This window comes from Bombyx mandarina, chromosome 09 (assembly GCF_030267445.1).
Source record: "Bombyx mandarina strain Sakado chromosome 09, ASM3026744v2".
NCBI lineage: Eukaryota > Metazoa > Arthropoda > Insecta > Lepidoptera > Bombycidae > Bombyx > Bombyx mandarina.
In genome coordinates this window covers 4662869-4677549 of record NC_143216.1, presented here as the reverse complement: position 1 = coordinate 4677549, position 14681 = coordinate 4662869, and the positions used below count along the sequence as shown (strand labels likewise).

At 35.5% G+C, this 14681-nt stretch overlaps 2 protein-coding genes and 1 long non-coding RNA gene across 11 annotated transcripts in view; 2 read left to right on the top strand and 1 right to left on the bottom strand.

Annotated features, from left to right (window-relative positions):
* The window catches only part of LOC114240824 (uncharacterized), a 327083-nt gene extending 313933 nt beyond the window's left edge, over positions 1-13150 (top strand). The window contains exon 4 of the mRNA XM_089729690.1: positions 12767-13150. The gene's annotated coding sequence lies outside the window, so the exon portion shown is untranslated. The remainder of the gene's footprint in view (positions 1-12766) is intronic.
* LOC114240756 (uncharacterized) overlaps positions 1-14681 on the top strand; it is a 259933-nt gene that overhangs the window by 233113 nt on the left and 12139 nt on the right. For all 6 annotated transcript variants that reach the window (XM_028171406.2, XM_089729688.1, XM_028171410.2 and 3 more), the window contains one exon: positions 8515-8608. In XM_028171406.2, the coding sequence (XP_028027207.1) occupies positions 8515-8608 (94 nt within the window). The remainder of the gene's footprint in view (positions 1-8514; positions 8609-14681) is intronic.
* Positions 675-6816, bottom strand: LOC149502304 (uncharacterized). 4 transcript variants are annotated; one of them, XR_016323529.1, is made up of 4 exons: positions 5721-6507; positions 5059-5169; positions 3984-4091; positions 675-1414 (listed from the first exon to the last, which is right to left on the bottom strand). It is a non-coding gene; the product is annotated as an uncharacterized LOC149502304 (long non-coding RNA). The 4 variants fall into 4 exon arrangements; XR_016323530.1 differs by lacking the exon at positions 5721-6507 and adding an exon at positions 6635-6816 and having other exon boundaries at positions 675-4091; XR_016323528.1 differs by having other exon boundaries at positions 675-4091.

The window sequence follows — 14681 nt, the reverse complement described above, 5'->3', positions numbered from 1 at the left end:
CTCCGAATACCAAACAGTATTCTGGATGCATTATTTATACCTACATCAGGTTTCATGCCATTTATCCTCCGTTAACTATCAGGCATGGCGACTGGCATGTTCGTATTGAGTGATAAAAAGTGATTCGGGTTGTAGAATTCGCGAAAATACTTTTACAGACAGAATTTCTATAAACATAAGAGACAGCGGCTCACGCGGTTTCAAATGATACAGAAGCATCTAGTTTAAAAGAACAGGCAAATGCCGAGAAATATGATGTATAAAATCTTCTGTAAAAAATATATACAAAACAATCTTATAAAATAAAAATGTGTCTTTGCAGCCTGCCAATCGTAATCTACATTTACGAAAGATCTAAAACAACAGATCGTATTTCTGTCTCCGCTTGCAAAGGTAACTATTTAATACACATATTCTTTGAAAGCGATCTAACATGATACTAATTCGTAATTCTTAGTATAAATAAGTCGCTCATAAATATAAACAGTAAGATGTGTGGTGTCGTGGGACACCGGATAGGAACGAAGTTCCTTATTATAAAAATATTAATTTTAAGTTCTATTCGAGGTACAAAGAAAATAATTATTCGGGTATACATTTTTTATTACGATTTTTTAATTGATAAAAAAAAAAAAAAAACTTTACAAAGTTATCAACTTTATTTTATTCACAATTATTTTAAAAAAATATATATAATAAAACTATGTTATTTTTTGTACGTTATTACAAATTTAAAAGTCGCACACTCGCATTACTAATTTGTACGTTATTACAAAGTCAAGTCGTACACTGTGTGCATTACTAATAAAAAGTTTACGTTACGGACGTTTTTCCTTACGGACTTCGTTCCAAAACTTCGTTCCAATAAAACATAATCTGACAGGAGTAAACGTAAATTCTAACTAAACTAGTTTTCCTTTAACATTTCTATTCCTGCTTTAGATAAATCACTGACAGATTTGGCGGCTCTCTCCGCCGGCTTCCGTATAACGACCGCTATCAAAACCACTTCGCTGGCTACCAGAGAAAGTAAGTTTCGAGAATATTGCTCAAGTGCTGTTACCGAATCGAGTTTGTATCAACATTGGATCCTGTCAATCGTTGTCAGTTGTGTCATGGTGGAGAGTAAAAATTGGATAACCATAACCATTGCAAATTTAATCTTATGGAGTATTAAGACAGAGATCATTTTAGATCAACGGTAATTTTTTTTAAACACAAATTGCCTAAAAGTAATTGTATTTGTGAATAGTGAAAGGTGAAGTTGTATACTGAATAGGTGTCAGTACTATCTTGTTTTCTGTTTGTTTTGAACTGCGCTGATCTGGTCCAATTATTATGATTTTTTAGAGAAAAAACCATAATATGATATGGCCTGACGTGAAACCAGCTGGTTTTTTAAATGACGTCGTTACTGTAATGGCGGGAAAAACATAATGATCAGTTAAACGATAGTAAATTAAGTAATAACTACGTGGATATTATCCGGGGCGAGATTTTATAAGCCAATTAAGAACCACAGAACTTTTTTTTATTTTATTTTTATTGCTTAGATGTGTGGACGAGCTCACAGCCCACCTGGTGTTAAGTGGTTACTAGAGCCCATAGACATCTACAACGTAATGCGCCACCCACCTTGAGATAAAAGTTCTAAGATCTCAGTATAGTTACAACGGCTGCCTCACCCTTCAAACCGAAACGCATTACTGCTTCACGGCAGAAATAAGCAGGGTGGTGGTACCTACCCGCGCGGACTCACAAAAGGTCCTACCACCAGTAAATCATCAAAAAATCTTAGAAATTACGCAACTCGTTTTAATGTTAGATAAAGTGTAACAAAAATACGTGATTTAAAATGACTTTGATTTTTCGAGAAACGTGTTCTAATGCAATTATAGTCACGTGTGTTTCTGATTGTAAGTTATCGTTCATTGTTAATCATTATAGTATAGTTCATTGGTTTATGTGTAAGAACGCGTGACTTATATGAGACAGAAACAATATTTTCTTCAGTTTTTGCGAGCCGTATGATAATGTAATGAAAATAATATATTAACAATATAAAAGGAGAGATTAAATCGTAAAACAGACTAATACTATGCACCGTCAAATCAACCAGAGCGTGTATTAGAATAGCTTGTATTCCACTGAAATTGAGACCTCCTTCTCCTATAAATTTAACATCGACCCACATATGTTCACTGCTTGACATAGGCCTGCTCCAAGTCTTGCAAAAATGACCGGTTCTGCGCTATCGACATCAAGCTTCCAACTTCCACGACCTTCAAGAGATTCTTACTGGTCCGCGTGGGTAGGTACCACCAACCACCCTGCCCATTTCTGCCGTGAAGCAGCAATGCGTTTCGGTTTGAAGGGTGGGGCAGCCGTTGTAACTATACTTGAGACCTTAGAACTTATATCTCAAGGTGGGTGGCGCATTTACGTCGTAGGTGGGCTGTGAGCTCGTCCACTCACCTAAGCAATAAAAAAAAAGAACATCCATGTTGCGGGATACCTATCCAGTGTCTAGTAATTAGTTAACACCAGCAGCCAATTCTGCCTACGACATTAATAAAAAAAATACTAGAATAATATGCCCTACTCTCCAGTGGTAGTGCCTATCTCGTAAATAGTGCATTACAATCGCTATTGTTTGGTAACGCTATTACCGCGTTGCACGTTTCTCGACACGTACAACGCACACAACCAATATTTGTTATAATTTTCTGAGTGTATTTTTCATTTGAGTATTTATTTATGATTACGGTAAAATAGCACGTATTTTATTTTGTATTGTAAAAAAAATATATATAAACAATCACAAGCTAGTCAGTAGTTGTCGGTTTACATAATACAACTTTTCAATTCTGCTTTCAGTGAGCTGTGTAATACCCTCAGTTTACCCAACTTTCTTATCCACCTAAAAGAAAACTCAACTCATAAATCTAAATTTTCGTAATAACAAAAAACCGCTAATTTTATCATGAGATACATCAACGTCCTTAACTTGCGGCCACAGACTGCAAAAGTGTTTTAATATTGTCAATAATTCGTGTCGACTTCAAAAGATTCTATGACAAAAGTCGCAAACTGAATTTATCGGACTATATTAAGACCACGACCGCAGTTTATTTCCTCTAAGAAGTTTATCACCGTTCGAAGAAATCCTTACTGCATTTCGTTCACAAATAGCTTAATCTAAATGATGCTAATCAGCTCATTTCGCTCGGTCTGAATGTTATACGAGAAACAGCAATTTAAGCAATCAACTATAAAAGCTGACTTCGTATTCTGAGCATGCGAATCGATCGCTACCCGACAAGGTTACACGTGTGATTTATATCGATGATTTTACATTAATTAAACCTTGTGGCGCCTAGTTTCGTGTTACGCGTACTAGCTAACCTTCTGCAAATAGGATGCATACGTATATTCCTGAAGGTTTTTATTTTATGACGTATACATTTTTTTAAAGCGACTGAAAAGTTTTGTTGAACATACCCATGCGAAATAATAATTTTAAATTAAAATGAGTCCACGATAAAAAGAAAATCCAAATCTCTGTCTTACTTGAGTTTTTTTTTAAATAGATTAGGACTGTACAGAGATTGGTGAGATAATTACATAACATTTTAAGTTCCAAACATAACAACACATTGAAACGTTTTCGTTGAAGTAAAGCCAGAACAAATTAAAAACAAAAAACTTCAGATTCAATAAATAACTCTTGTGGTTTAAAAACCGGCGTGGTGAAATTGGTCCAACTGGTGATTGACCAGACATTCGAAGTGGGTCACGGCAATACCCGGATGTGTCATTATCGTTTCACTGCGAGTTACAATATGTAAAATCGATATTCCTAAAAATTCGTGTCTGCAAACCAACACCGTTGTACGTACAGTTAGTCTAATTACAGCGATCTTGATGGGGAATCTCAGGAACATTGGCCAAAAGGCCTTAGCACGAGTGCCGGGTGCATTCACCTCATGTGGTTAGTGCATTGCACTCGTCACCCGGGCGACTGTCATAGGCATCAGCTGTCGACGCCTCAAAGCGGCTGTTTGGTTTCCAGGATGCCGCCTGCCACTGACCTTTATTGGAGAAGAAATTAAATTGAATTTCGTATAAATATCTGACCAACACTTATATCCAGTAACTCACCTTTAATTAAACAATTGAATGATACCGTATTACGGGGTCCGAAGATCATCGCTTATCTGTGTTCTTAGTGCGAGTTTTTTAAATTTCTCGATAGCGTAAAAGTTAACTCAAATTTGTATGGAGTTAGAACGTATGCCTACGATTGCGGCTAGGGACGCTGTTCCAACTGCATACAAATTTGACTTAACTTTTACGCTATCGAGAACGTTAAAAAACTCGCACTAAGCACACTGATCTGTGTCTCAAACGTTTCAACGTAATAGCTTATCGACAATGCGTTACAAAAAAAAATATCGATTCTTTGAATATATTGTGTTTCCAAAGAGTAGTGTTACAATATTAATAAATCAAATAAATGAGGAAATCTCGAACGTGTCGTAAGTTTATGCATGATATTTTGAGGAAATACAATACCTCGAACATTAGGTATTGTCATCGTGCAAACGGACCTCTACATAATCCCGCGGTAATGAAGGTGACGTAAGGCGATAACTTCAGAAACGACCGAGTTACATGTCACTCTTTCCTGCTGTGACGATTTTGAACGGGCAGATAGGATTCGAGAGAAGTTGAAGATTCAGAGGAAGTGTGAAAGTAGCCCCGGTAATCAACAAATTAAAGAGCGGACAGACGGTTAGCGTGGTATGGACATGTGATGCGCAGAGAGGAGATATATTATTATGTGACTAGGAGATGTATGGAAATTATAGTGCAAGGTAGAGGTCGACCGAAGAAGACATGGATGGAGTGTGTGAATGACGATATGAGAGAGAGAGGAGTAAGTGTTGAGATGACGGCTGATAGAAGAGAATGTAAGAGGAAAATTAGCTGTGCCGACCCCACCTAGTGGGATAAGGTGGAGAAAAATAAGAAGAAGAGATAGGATTCAAGACGTACTCTAATCACTATTTTCTTAGTCGCATAATTCATTGATGAAGGTCGTGTCCCTGAAAGGCCTTCATGGCTCTTTGTGCCATCAGCTTCCATTTTGTTCGATTTTCGGCTTCTCTATAACAATATAAAAACATTCATGAAATATAGTATAGTAGAATAGTTCCCGATTTCTATAAACTAGTTTCCTATAACACCTAAAGTTCGTCGATCTCAATACGATGAAGACTGAATATTTTTATAGAAAAATCGAGAATACTTATAGCAGGATATTATATATTTTCCCTCGTTACCGATGCGTGGTCTACATTAATGAGATTACAGACAAGTCGGCTGGCTACAAATCGCTATTACTACTTGTATGGGTTTATGTAGATCAAACATGAAGCTTCTGACAAATCACTCCCATTGCTTCGAAAAAATAAATGTTGTACAATACGTCATCTCTATATGGTAATTACAGATATGCTGCTATTTATATTGCAGATATATTGTGTGTGAACTCACAAGATTTCACCCATCTAAAAAGCACTAACGCTCACAGCACACGTCAGGTATTATTATATACGGTGCCTTATACGCATATACGTAACATTAGCATGTCGGTGTCGCGAACCCATAAGATTTTCCCTGACCAAAAACTGGCCGCTAAAGAAGTTATCACTTACAAAATCCCCGGTAACCGTACTCGTCGAACTCGACAAAGAGCTCGACGTGCAACCTAACCCATGCATCAGCTCGCTGAGCTACTCGCCGGATCTTCTCAGCGGGTCGCGATTCTGATCCGGTAGTAGATTCATTCGCGAAGCAGTTGCTCTTGAGTTGTTAGGTCTCCTTCGGAGGCGCTCGGGCGGTGGTTAGGAAATCCCACCCCTTCTGCCTGAGCCTTTGCTCACCCACATGTCCTGGTGAAACTGGAAAGGCCTCTGGGCCATCAGTAATCCTTCAATAATAATAAAAAAAAACTTACAAAAAAGTGAATTGTTGGAATCGTAACTACATAATATATTAGTATTTTGGACAAAACGAGTCGCTTGTATATTCAACTCTTTAGTTGCAATTCTTATAGTAATGAGGAATACGTACGCGTATTTATGACTTAATGGGAAACACGACTTTGTTGTTTTTATATCTCACAATATATGCAAGGGCACGATTAATTGTTTACTCGCAAGAAATGTTTGTTTGTACTAAATGCGTCTTTGAACATACTGCTCATGTTATTTAGTAAGTTTATTGAAATTATTACAACCGAACAAACCGACTATAGTTTTATTATTAAACTAGCTGACCCGGCAGACTTCGTAGTGCCTCAATCGATAAATAAAAGACAAAAGGAATCCGTCCGATGGGGAACACATCAAAGGACAAACAAAATTGTTATTTTTATTTAATTCCGAGCATTTTCATATATAAATACCTTTTAAGCCTTCTCTGGACTTTCACAAATAATTTAAGACCAAAATTAGGCAAATCGGTCCAGCCGTTCTCGAGTTTTAGCGAGACTAAAGAACAACAATTCATTTAATATATATATATATATATATATATATATAGATTATATAAGATTTTTAAAACTCACTTCAATTTCAAGCACATATCAAGCACGCTGCCCTGAGCACTGCGACCGGTTCCATACTTGAGTTACGAACTATTCATCGTAGGAGCACGTTTACAAGTAAAACTGCAATGGAAAAACCTGTTCTGCTTATTTTAGAACAAGTGAACGGTATGCCCGTTGATGAAGAAATCAATGTTATTGACACTAACTCACTTTCTTTCTTTTTCACGTCACCTAAAGCTTTTACAACTCAGAGTAGAAGGTATGGACAAATTAAATATATTTCGATATGTGGAGGTTATCAGATATTTTAAAACTGAATCGATAAAATATATGTAACATGAAATAAATAATGTTCATTTGCTGTTTGATAAGCAAAAATACTTTTGTTTTTAGAAACTTAGCATTTCATTGCAAGTTTAACGAAGGTTGAAGGTAAGCGCCTCCTCACACGTCGCACGAGTTCGTTGACCTCGCGCGGCAACTGTTTTTCAATGGTGCTGCTACATTGCAGTGTGTAATCTGACTCAGGCATGATCAGTACTACGTCTATCCTCGTTTTTGGTAACCATTCCTTGAAACTACAAAATCTTCTATAAGTAGAATTTATCACATAAAATTAATATCCTATTATATATATTTTTATGATGAATACAAAAATTAAAACATAGTTGATAGTGAATTTATATTTATTGTTACTGTTATTAGCACGAATTAATTACGAAAGGACCACGAGTAATGTGTTGTTCATTAACTAAGTGCCCAGGAGATTTATTGATGTTGTAGAACTATTATTTTAAGTCGTTTACGAAACAGTCGATAACATGTTAATATATGTAATTATAAGCTTTACGAATGATTTTTTTTTATAAATTTTATTGTGGTTATCACTAACTTTGCAATTAAGCTAGTGGATACTGTTACCACGTCGAAAAGTCCCACCAAAGATAACACTAATAATACTATAACACCAACAGATTCATCTCAATTGGGTAACGGTATTAACGAACACGGGTAAATGAATAACACAAATTTATTTTAATCAGATTTTAAATGATCACAACATGAAATGAATATTCAATGAAATGCCTATGTAGTAATTGTAGCAGAAAAGATTGGACATAATGCAAAAATATTCTTCACTATCCAAACTTAAGAATATAATGGTACAAAAGGTAGACCAAACTTAGAACAAAATATTCGGTATCGCTAACTAAGTCTTGATAAAAATAATTGTACAAATGGTGTATCTAATGTAACGACTATTTCATACTCGTTAAACTCAGAATATTGAGGATACAAAAACAGAGCAATTGCGATAGCTATTTTATTTCGAAAAACTTCAAAGTGAACTAAAAATTTATTGCCAGAGAAAACCGTAAATGTAACTAATAAAAAAACACAATAGTGCTTACACTAAACTGTGGTAATTTAAATATGTACTAAGATTTAAATCATTACTTTCATCGTCATTATCATTTCATTTAAATTACTAAAAAGACTCATAATAATAGAAGTCTCATAATGGACATTAAATGTATGTATAAGTTAATTACTTTATAATTGTCATATTTACATAAAACTTAAGTGTGATTAGGTTGATACTAATAACGGAGGATTATTTGATGGAATACGGACAATTAAACGTCATGACAAGATTTCGAAAATGACTCGTCAATTTTACAAGATGTTGCTCGTGTAGTTTGATGACATGACATTTTGTCCTTGTCAGTCATAATTAAAGTTGCATTTTTTTCATACATTTATTTAGCAATAACTAAAATAGATCATAGCCTGTTTGACTATTTTTCCATAAAACACCAATTCCATAGCACACCTAGCATAAATAGCTAGTATCTTGCTATTGCAATGTCTAACTATGCGCCTTTTCTTTGTTTCAGATGCCCCGAATGATGCGAATTACATGATATGCGGTGTCGTGATCGCTATGGCCCTTGTGGGTCTTATTATAGTGCTGCTGGCCTTAACAATCAAGTAAGTGTCCATTTGTCGATCATTCTCATTACGTTGACCCTGTAAACAATCACACAACGAATCATTACGCTCGAACATTGCCCTAGTTAAATGGTTTGGTACAAGTCCTCTTTAACGAACCTTCTCGGTATTCTGGTTTCAATTTGATGATTCATTGCCTTTTGTCGTGGGATTCGTGTTGTATTTTCCAAGGATTTTAGAGCGTTATTACTATGTGATAATCTCGAAAAGTCAGTCTGGTTAAATTTGTTGAAACACATTTATTGGTTGGTAACTTTCTTAATGTCGTTGAAAGCGGGGTTAGAGCTTAAGACAAATCCTGCGTACGTATGTAATTTTAAAAGATCGCTCTCACGCAAACGTAGTAGTCGCCCACATCATCAATATTCGAACGATCTTTTGATATAGATAGTTTTACGTGAGTGGATTTTTAAAGACTAATAAATATTTTGTGATCGTTAAACTAAAATTGAAATGTGCATTTCGTAAAAATATACTATAAAATTTAAGTCTTAGTTTATATTTGTTGATGGATAAATAAAAAATCTTTACGTCTGCCAAATTATATTGAATCATTCATTTGTTTATAAATATTGATTCTTTTGATGTTACCAAGACATGGATTTATGGTTTCATTAAACTTTAATTTGTTACGTCTGGCTTAATCTCACTTACTTGAAAAAATAAGCATCGAAATCGATGGTAGGTGGAAATTGTTAGAATATATTGTCAATCAATAAACAAAATGATAAGCAATTTGTCGTGAGAACTAAAATCATTATAAATTAGGGATTTTGATTAGAATGCGGATGAGAATATTGATACTCTGGATAGGTTAGCGAAGGAATACTTCGATAAAAAGAGGTTTTAGTTGGTATCACAACTATTTATAATATTAACGTATTAAATAAATAGTATTACATTAAATGTTTGTACAGAAATGACTTAAGGACTTAAAATTCTCTAAAATTTTCCATGTACGGATTGTATATTAACAATAAAGGAGGATAGCACATAGAGAGCCTGCAAGCGTGATATGATTGATATAATTATTCGGTACCGGCTTTTCCTTGAATCCTTATTAGACACAAATATACTATAAATTAGTTAACGAATTTCCATGTTGTTATCACAAAAAAGGAATATTTTGGTATTTAAATTTACCAAATATTAATTATTATACAAAACGGGAAACATCCTTATATTCGATAATCGACTTATTTTGTATTGTCAATAAATAGATTTTTTTTAAATATTTATGTTTTAATAGTATTCATAGCTCAGAAACGTTTGGCATTTTGACAGTGGCGATTTTAACATTCCCAGTCGCCAATGTCATTTCCGTCATAACTTTAAAAAGTTCAGACTAGATATTATCATGCATAAAATTGTCTGACTAATTACCAGATCAATACCTGAATTTATAATATGTAGTACTACTAGTAGGACTACTTCCAACTGAAAATTATCAATAAAATAAATTTAATTAGATTCAACGTTAATAAGCTTCAAGATTTTCGAGAAAGTATCTGACAATCTTCCTGAAGAGAAGATGCTTATGGGCTCGTTTCTCTCTAGAGTATTCATTCTTGGCTGAGCCTTTGCTCGCTCACCTGTCCTGGTGAAATTGGAAAGCCCTTCGGGCTATCAGTAACCAATTCTTCATAAAAAAACATATTAGGACACAATTGTGGATACTGCACATGAGAACCCTCTCAACGTGGCCGCTGGAAACTACATACCCGATCCTATAGACCGAATGGTAAACAGTCGACGTTGCCCAAAGCACGTCATTACGGATCCTGCCGATCCATTAACGGTGCTTTTAGGCACCACAGGCACCGGTCACCGTCGCCGTCGAACCCGTCGCTTGCGACGAAGAGCTTGACGAGCGAATTAACCCATAGATACAGCCCACTGAGTTTCTCGCCGGAACTTCTCAGTGGGTCGCGCGGTGGTAGATTCTGCGAAGCACTGCTCTTGCTAGGGTCAGTGTTAAAAACACTCCGGTTTGAGCCCCGTGAGCTCACCTACACACGTTAGGGTGAAGCTGAAATAGCCTCTCAAGGCGATCAGCATAGGTGGGAAAAAGAAAAAAAAGGATACTACACCAGATTGACCGATTCGCCGGTCAGGTAGTGACCGTGAGTGAGTAGTGAAAAAAAGGTAGCTAGTGACCCGATTATGATTCCCGAAGTCCCGGAGACGCGATCTTTGTGAACAATATTTATCGTTCGAGGTCTGGTCGTACGTACTCGATCTTTCCTCGTGTGTTTCCCGCACCCGTAACACAGGAGCTCAGTATGTAACGGTTGCAATCGTGTTTACCTTCAAAATGTTTATCTAATGCAACTCAACTTACAAACAGTAACTGTGACGTAATTGACGCAAACTAAATGACAGTTCCAGAGTGCCTATTGCTGAGACCGTTCGAGACTAATCAGTGAGTCAAGGCGATCGAATGGTTATTGAGAGAACCGAGTTTTCAAGGTACCTACTTGCGAAACGGACGATGATAATTTTCATTTCGTATCTCACGGCCAATGTTTTTCGTGATACAATTAAATACCGTAACTGCGTCTTTTCCGCTGGAAATCATTAGAACTTTCTTTATGTTATGTAATTATTGCTTAGATGAGTCACCGGAGCCCATAGATACCAACAACGTAAATGCCGCCACCCACCTCGAGATATGGAGTTCTAAGGTCTCAGTTTAGTACAACGACTGCCCCACCCTTCAAACCGAAACGTATTACTGCTTCACGGTTGAAATAGACAGGGTGGTGGTATTTGTCTGTGCGGGCCCACTAGTCGCCCTGTATTAGAATATTCTTACTATAAATAGAATTTTATCGCCAAAATGGTTTTAATACTTAATGAAATTCCTAAGCGTATCATATAATGGGACAAATTGAAAATAATTCGGTTCTAATTATACTGTTATTAGAATCTTTTTTCGATATTCTTCACTATTAACATTAAAATAATTACATCTACCCACAGTCTTTTATAAAATCTAATTGGCTGAACAAATAAATTACTTGAATAACCTCATTTAAGCATTTAATTGTGAGACGGTAGGAAGTGTGGTGTAAGATTGCAAAAACTGTTTTAATCGACAATAATAATTGTTTGGTTTATATGCGTGTAAACATAAAGAATAATGTATCTGCTACGAATAATCAAACGATCGTTCAAGAAATTTATGATTAAAGGGTAAGCGAGTGTCAACTATCAATATTGTTGTGTAATGGTGATATCCGATTTACCAAAACCAGTTTTTGTGTGTTTAGTGACTGACTTGTTTTTATTTTAGTTTCTATATCAAGTCCTTTACATTATTATGTTACTAGCTGTACTCGCCCGCTTCGCTGCCCATTTAAAATTAACATTATTATTTATTGTCATTATTATTATTAGGGAGTCGAACCCTCATATAAATATTAGTCTATCCATTAGGTACATGTATTTTCTACATGGATACCAAGTTTCAAGTCAATCGGATGCATGGTTCAGTAGTTATAACGGAACATCCGTAAAAAACACTGTAGATTTTTTAATTAGTATAGATTACGCGTGGGCTGATAGTAATCGGGAGCGTTTATATGTATATTTACCCTTCTGATACCAACGACCGAAGCCCTGCGGCCTACGACTGCTCGTATGTAAGCCATAGCCGGTAAAATTCATTTGATATTTCTGTCCTTCAGTAATTAATGTTTCCGCAATGAGACACTGGAAACGAGTCTCTCGCAATTAAACAGTTACAGTTACAATTCGCTTGATAAATTGTACGTAGGATGTTTCTAAATGACAATTTAGTTTGTCGGGCCAGTTGTTCATTAATCTGTTATGCTATGTTTTTTTTAGCGTCATACATAAAAGTTTCAACATAAGTGTTTATCAGAAACATAAAGTAATTGTTAAAATTCGTGGCACAATTAATTATATAATGAAAGCTAAACATGGAATTTAAATGCTTAAAAAATGTTATCCTTCGTAAATGTCTAATCTATCTATCTTCTATCTTCTTCTTCTATATATGTATATAAAAATGAATTGCTGTTCGTTAGTCTCGCTAAAACTCGAGAACGGCTGGAGGGATTTGGCTAATTTTGGTCTTGAATTGTTTGTGGAAGTCCAGAGAAGGTTTAAAAGGTAGATAAATGTGAAAATGCTCGGAATTAAATAAAAATAACAATTTTGTTTTTCCTTTGATGTGTCTTTTATTTATCGATTGAGGCACTACGAAGTCTGCCGGGTCAGCTAGTAATAAATAAATTCTCGGTCGATCGGTTACGACGAGGAAAAAATAAAGAACAGCAAAAATTAAAATCATCTAAGGTCACCAAGTCAATATACTGAAAATTATAAAATAAATAAAGTTCATGGACAAGATTAAGAGAAGGTAATTTTAAATTGTTGCAATAATCAAAATTATTATGATCTTTTATAAAGCGGTAAAAAAGTATACATTTCGATATTTGAAATTGTGGGCCTCAATTTTGAGTTTCGAACTAATTCAAATCGGCAAACAGTATTGGATAGACGGAAGCAGTTTTTGCATCACTAAACTTGAACTCATTGTAGCGATCAATATTTAGTAAAAGGTCGTTTTGCTCGCGACGCGAACCCGCCAGGAATGTTCTAGTATACAAATGCGAAATATTGGCCGCTAGTACAGAATTTGCAATTTGACTTGTTACGTCAAGGTCCCCCAAGATTTTTGGATCTGGGCCAAATTTCACCGTCTGCCTGAGCATCAGTTTTACAATAATCGTCGTTTATTTTTGTTAACTGGTCGTTTTGGAAATCACGAATCAAGTTTTATAAAAAAAAAAGCGTTCATGTCATAGTTTCTTTGTAATTTGATATTTTCTTTGTTTTAAACAACGAAACAGCAATTAGATAGTTATTAGGTTTCATTTTCCCTTCATAAATACTTTTATTTTGGATTGATTTTCGATGAGATTTCTTCTTAAATTTATTATTTACTAGCTGACCCGGCAGACTTCGTAGTGCCTCAATCGATGAATAAAAGACCTAAACTTAAAACAAAAAAAAGGAATCCGTCCGACGGGGGACACATCAAAGGAAAAACAAAATTGTTATTTTTAATTCCGAGCATTTTCAAATTTATCTACCTTTTAAACCTTCCCCAGACCTCCACAAATAATTCAAGACCAAAATTAGCCAAATCGGTCCAGCCGTTCTCGAGTTTTAGTGAGACTAACGAACAGCAATTAATTTTTATATATATAGATTAAATTTACAATCACTTCACAAAAGTGTGAACTGTGGGAAAATATTAGCGTGTTACAAGTGTGCCTCACAAATTATTACACAACCGCCCAAAAAAGAGAGTAACATTATCATGTTTTATGTGACTGTATTCCATGATAACTTCAAACGCCGAAACAGATTTGGCTGTTTGAGATATTTTCATGTCATCCTGCTCGATACTGGCTATTTAATTTTTTACTAGAACAGTTGATTTTTTTGTTTAATTGACTTTTTTGATAATGTTATGGGTCATTGGTAATTGTATTAATGGGTTTTTAGGATTTTACGAGTATCCACCACGTGATTTTCATTCGTTACTACGTGAAATTACATTACGTTTTAATAAAAATAAAAATAATTAATGTGTATTTACCACAAAGTGATAATCTTCTACGGAACGAGGCGTATTTGCTCAAGAATCGTAAATTATAAATAATAAGGAATATCGCGTCGCACCATCGAGGCGCCGCGGTTCATGCGAGTCGTCTTTAGTTAATTGACCGCTATAGCTGAATTACAATCGAAAATCGATTCAAAAAACAGTGCCACCTTCTAACCTTTTTTTGATTCAATTCGTTTGCTGCGATTGCTGCGTTTAAACCAGTTATTGTAGTGCAATACCCAGAGTCTATACTCCTGTTGGAGTTAGCTTACAAGTTCAGCCTTACTGCACAAAGTATGGGGTGAGTCCAAGCGAGACTGACCGATAATGTTGTGGCTTACTTTTTACTGGTGGTAGGACCTATTGTGAGTCCGCGCGGGTAGGTACCACCGCCCTGCCTATTTCTGC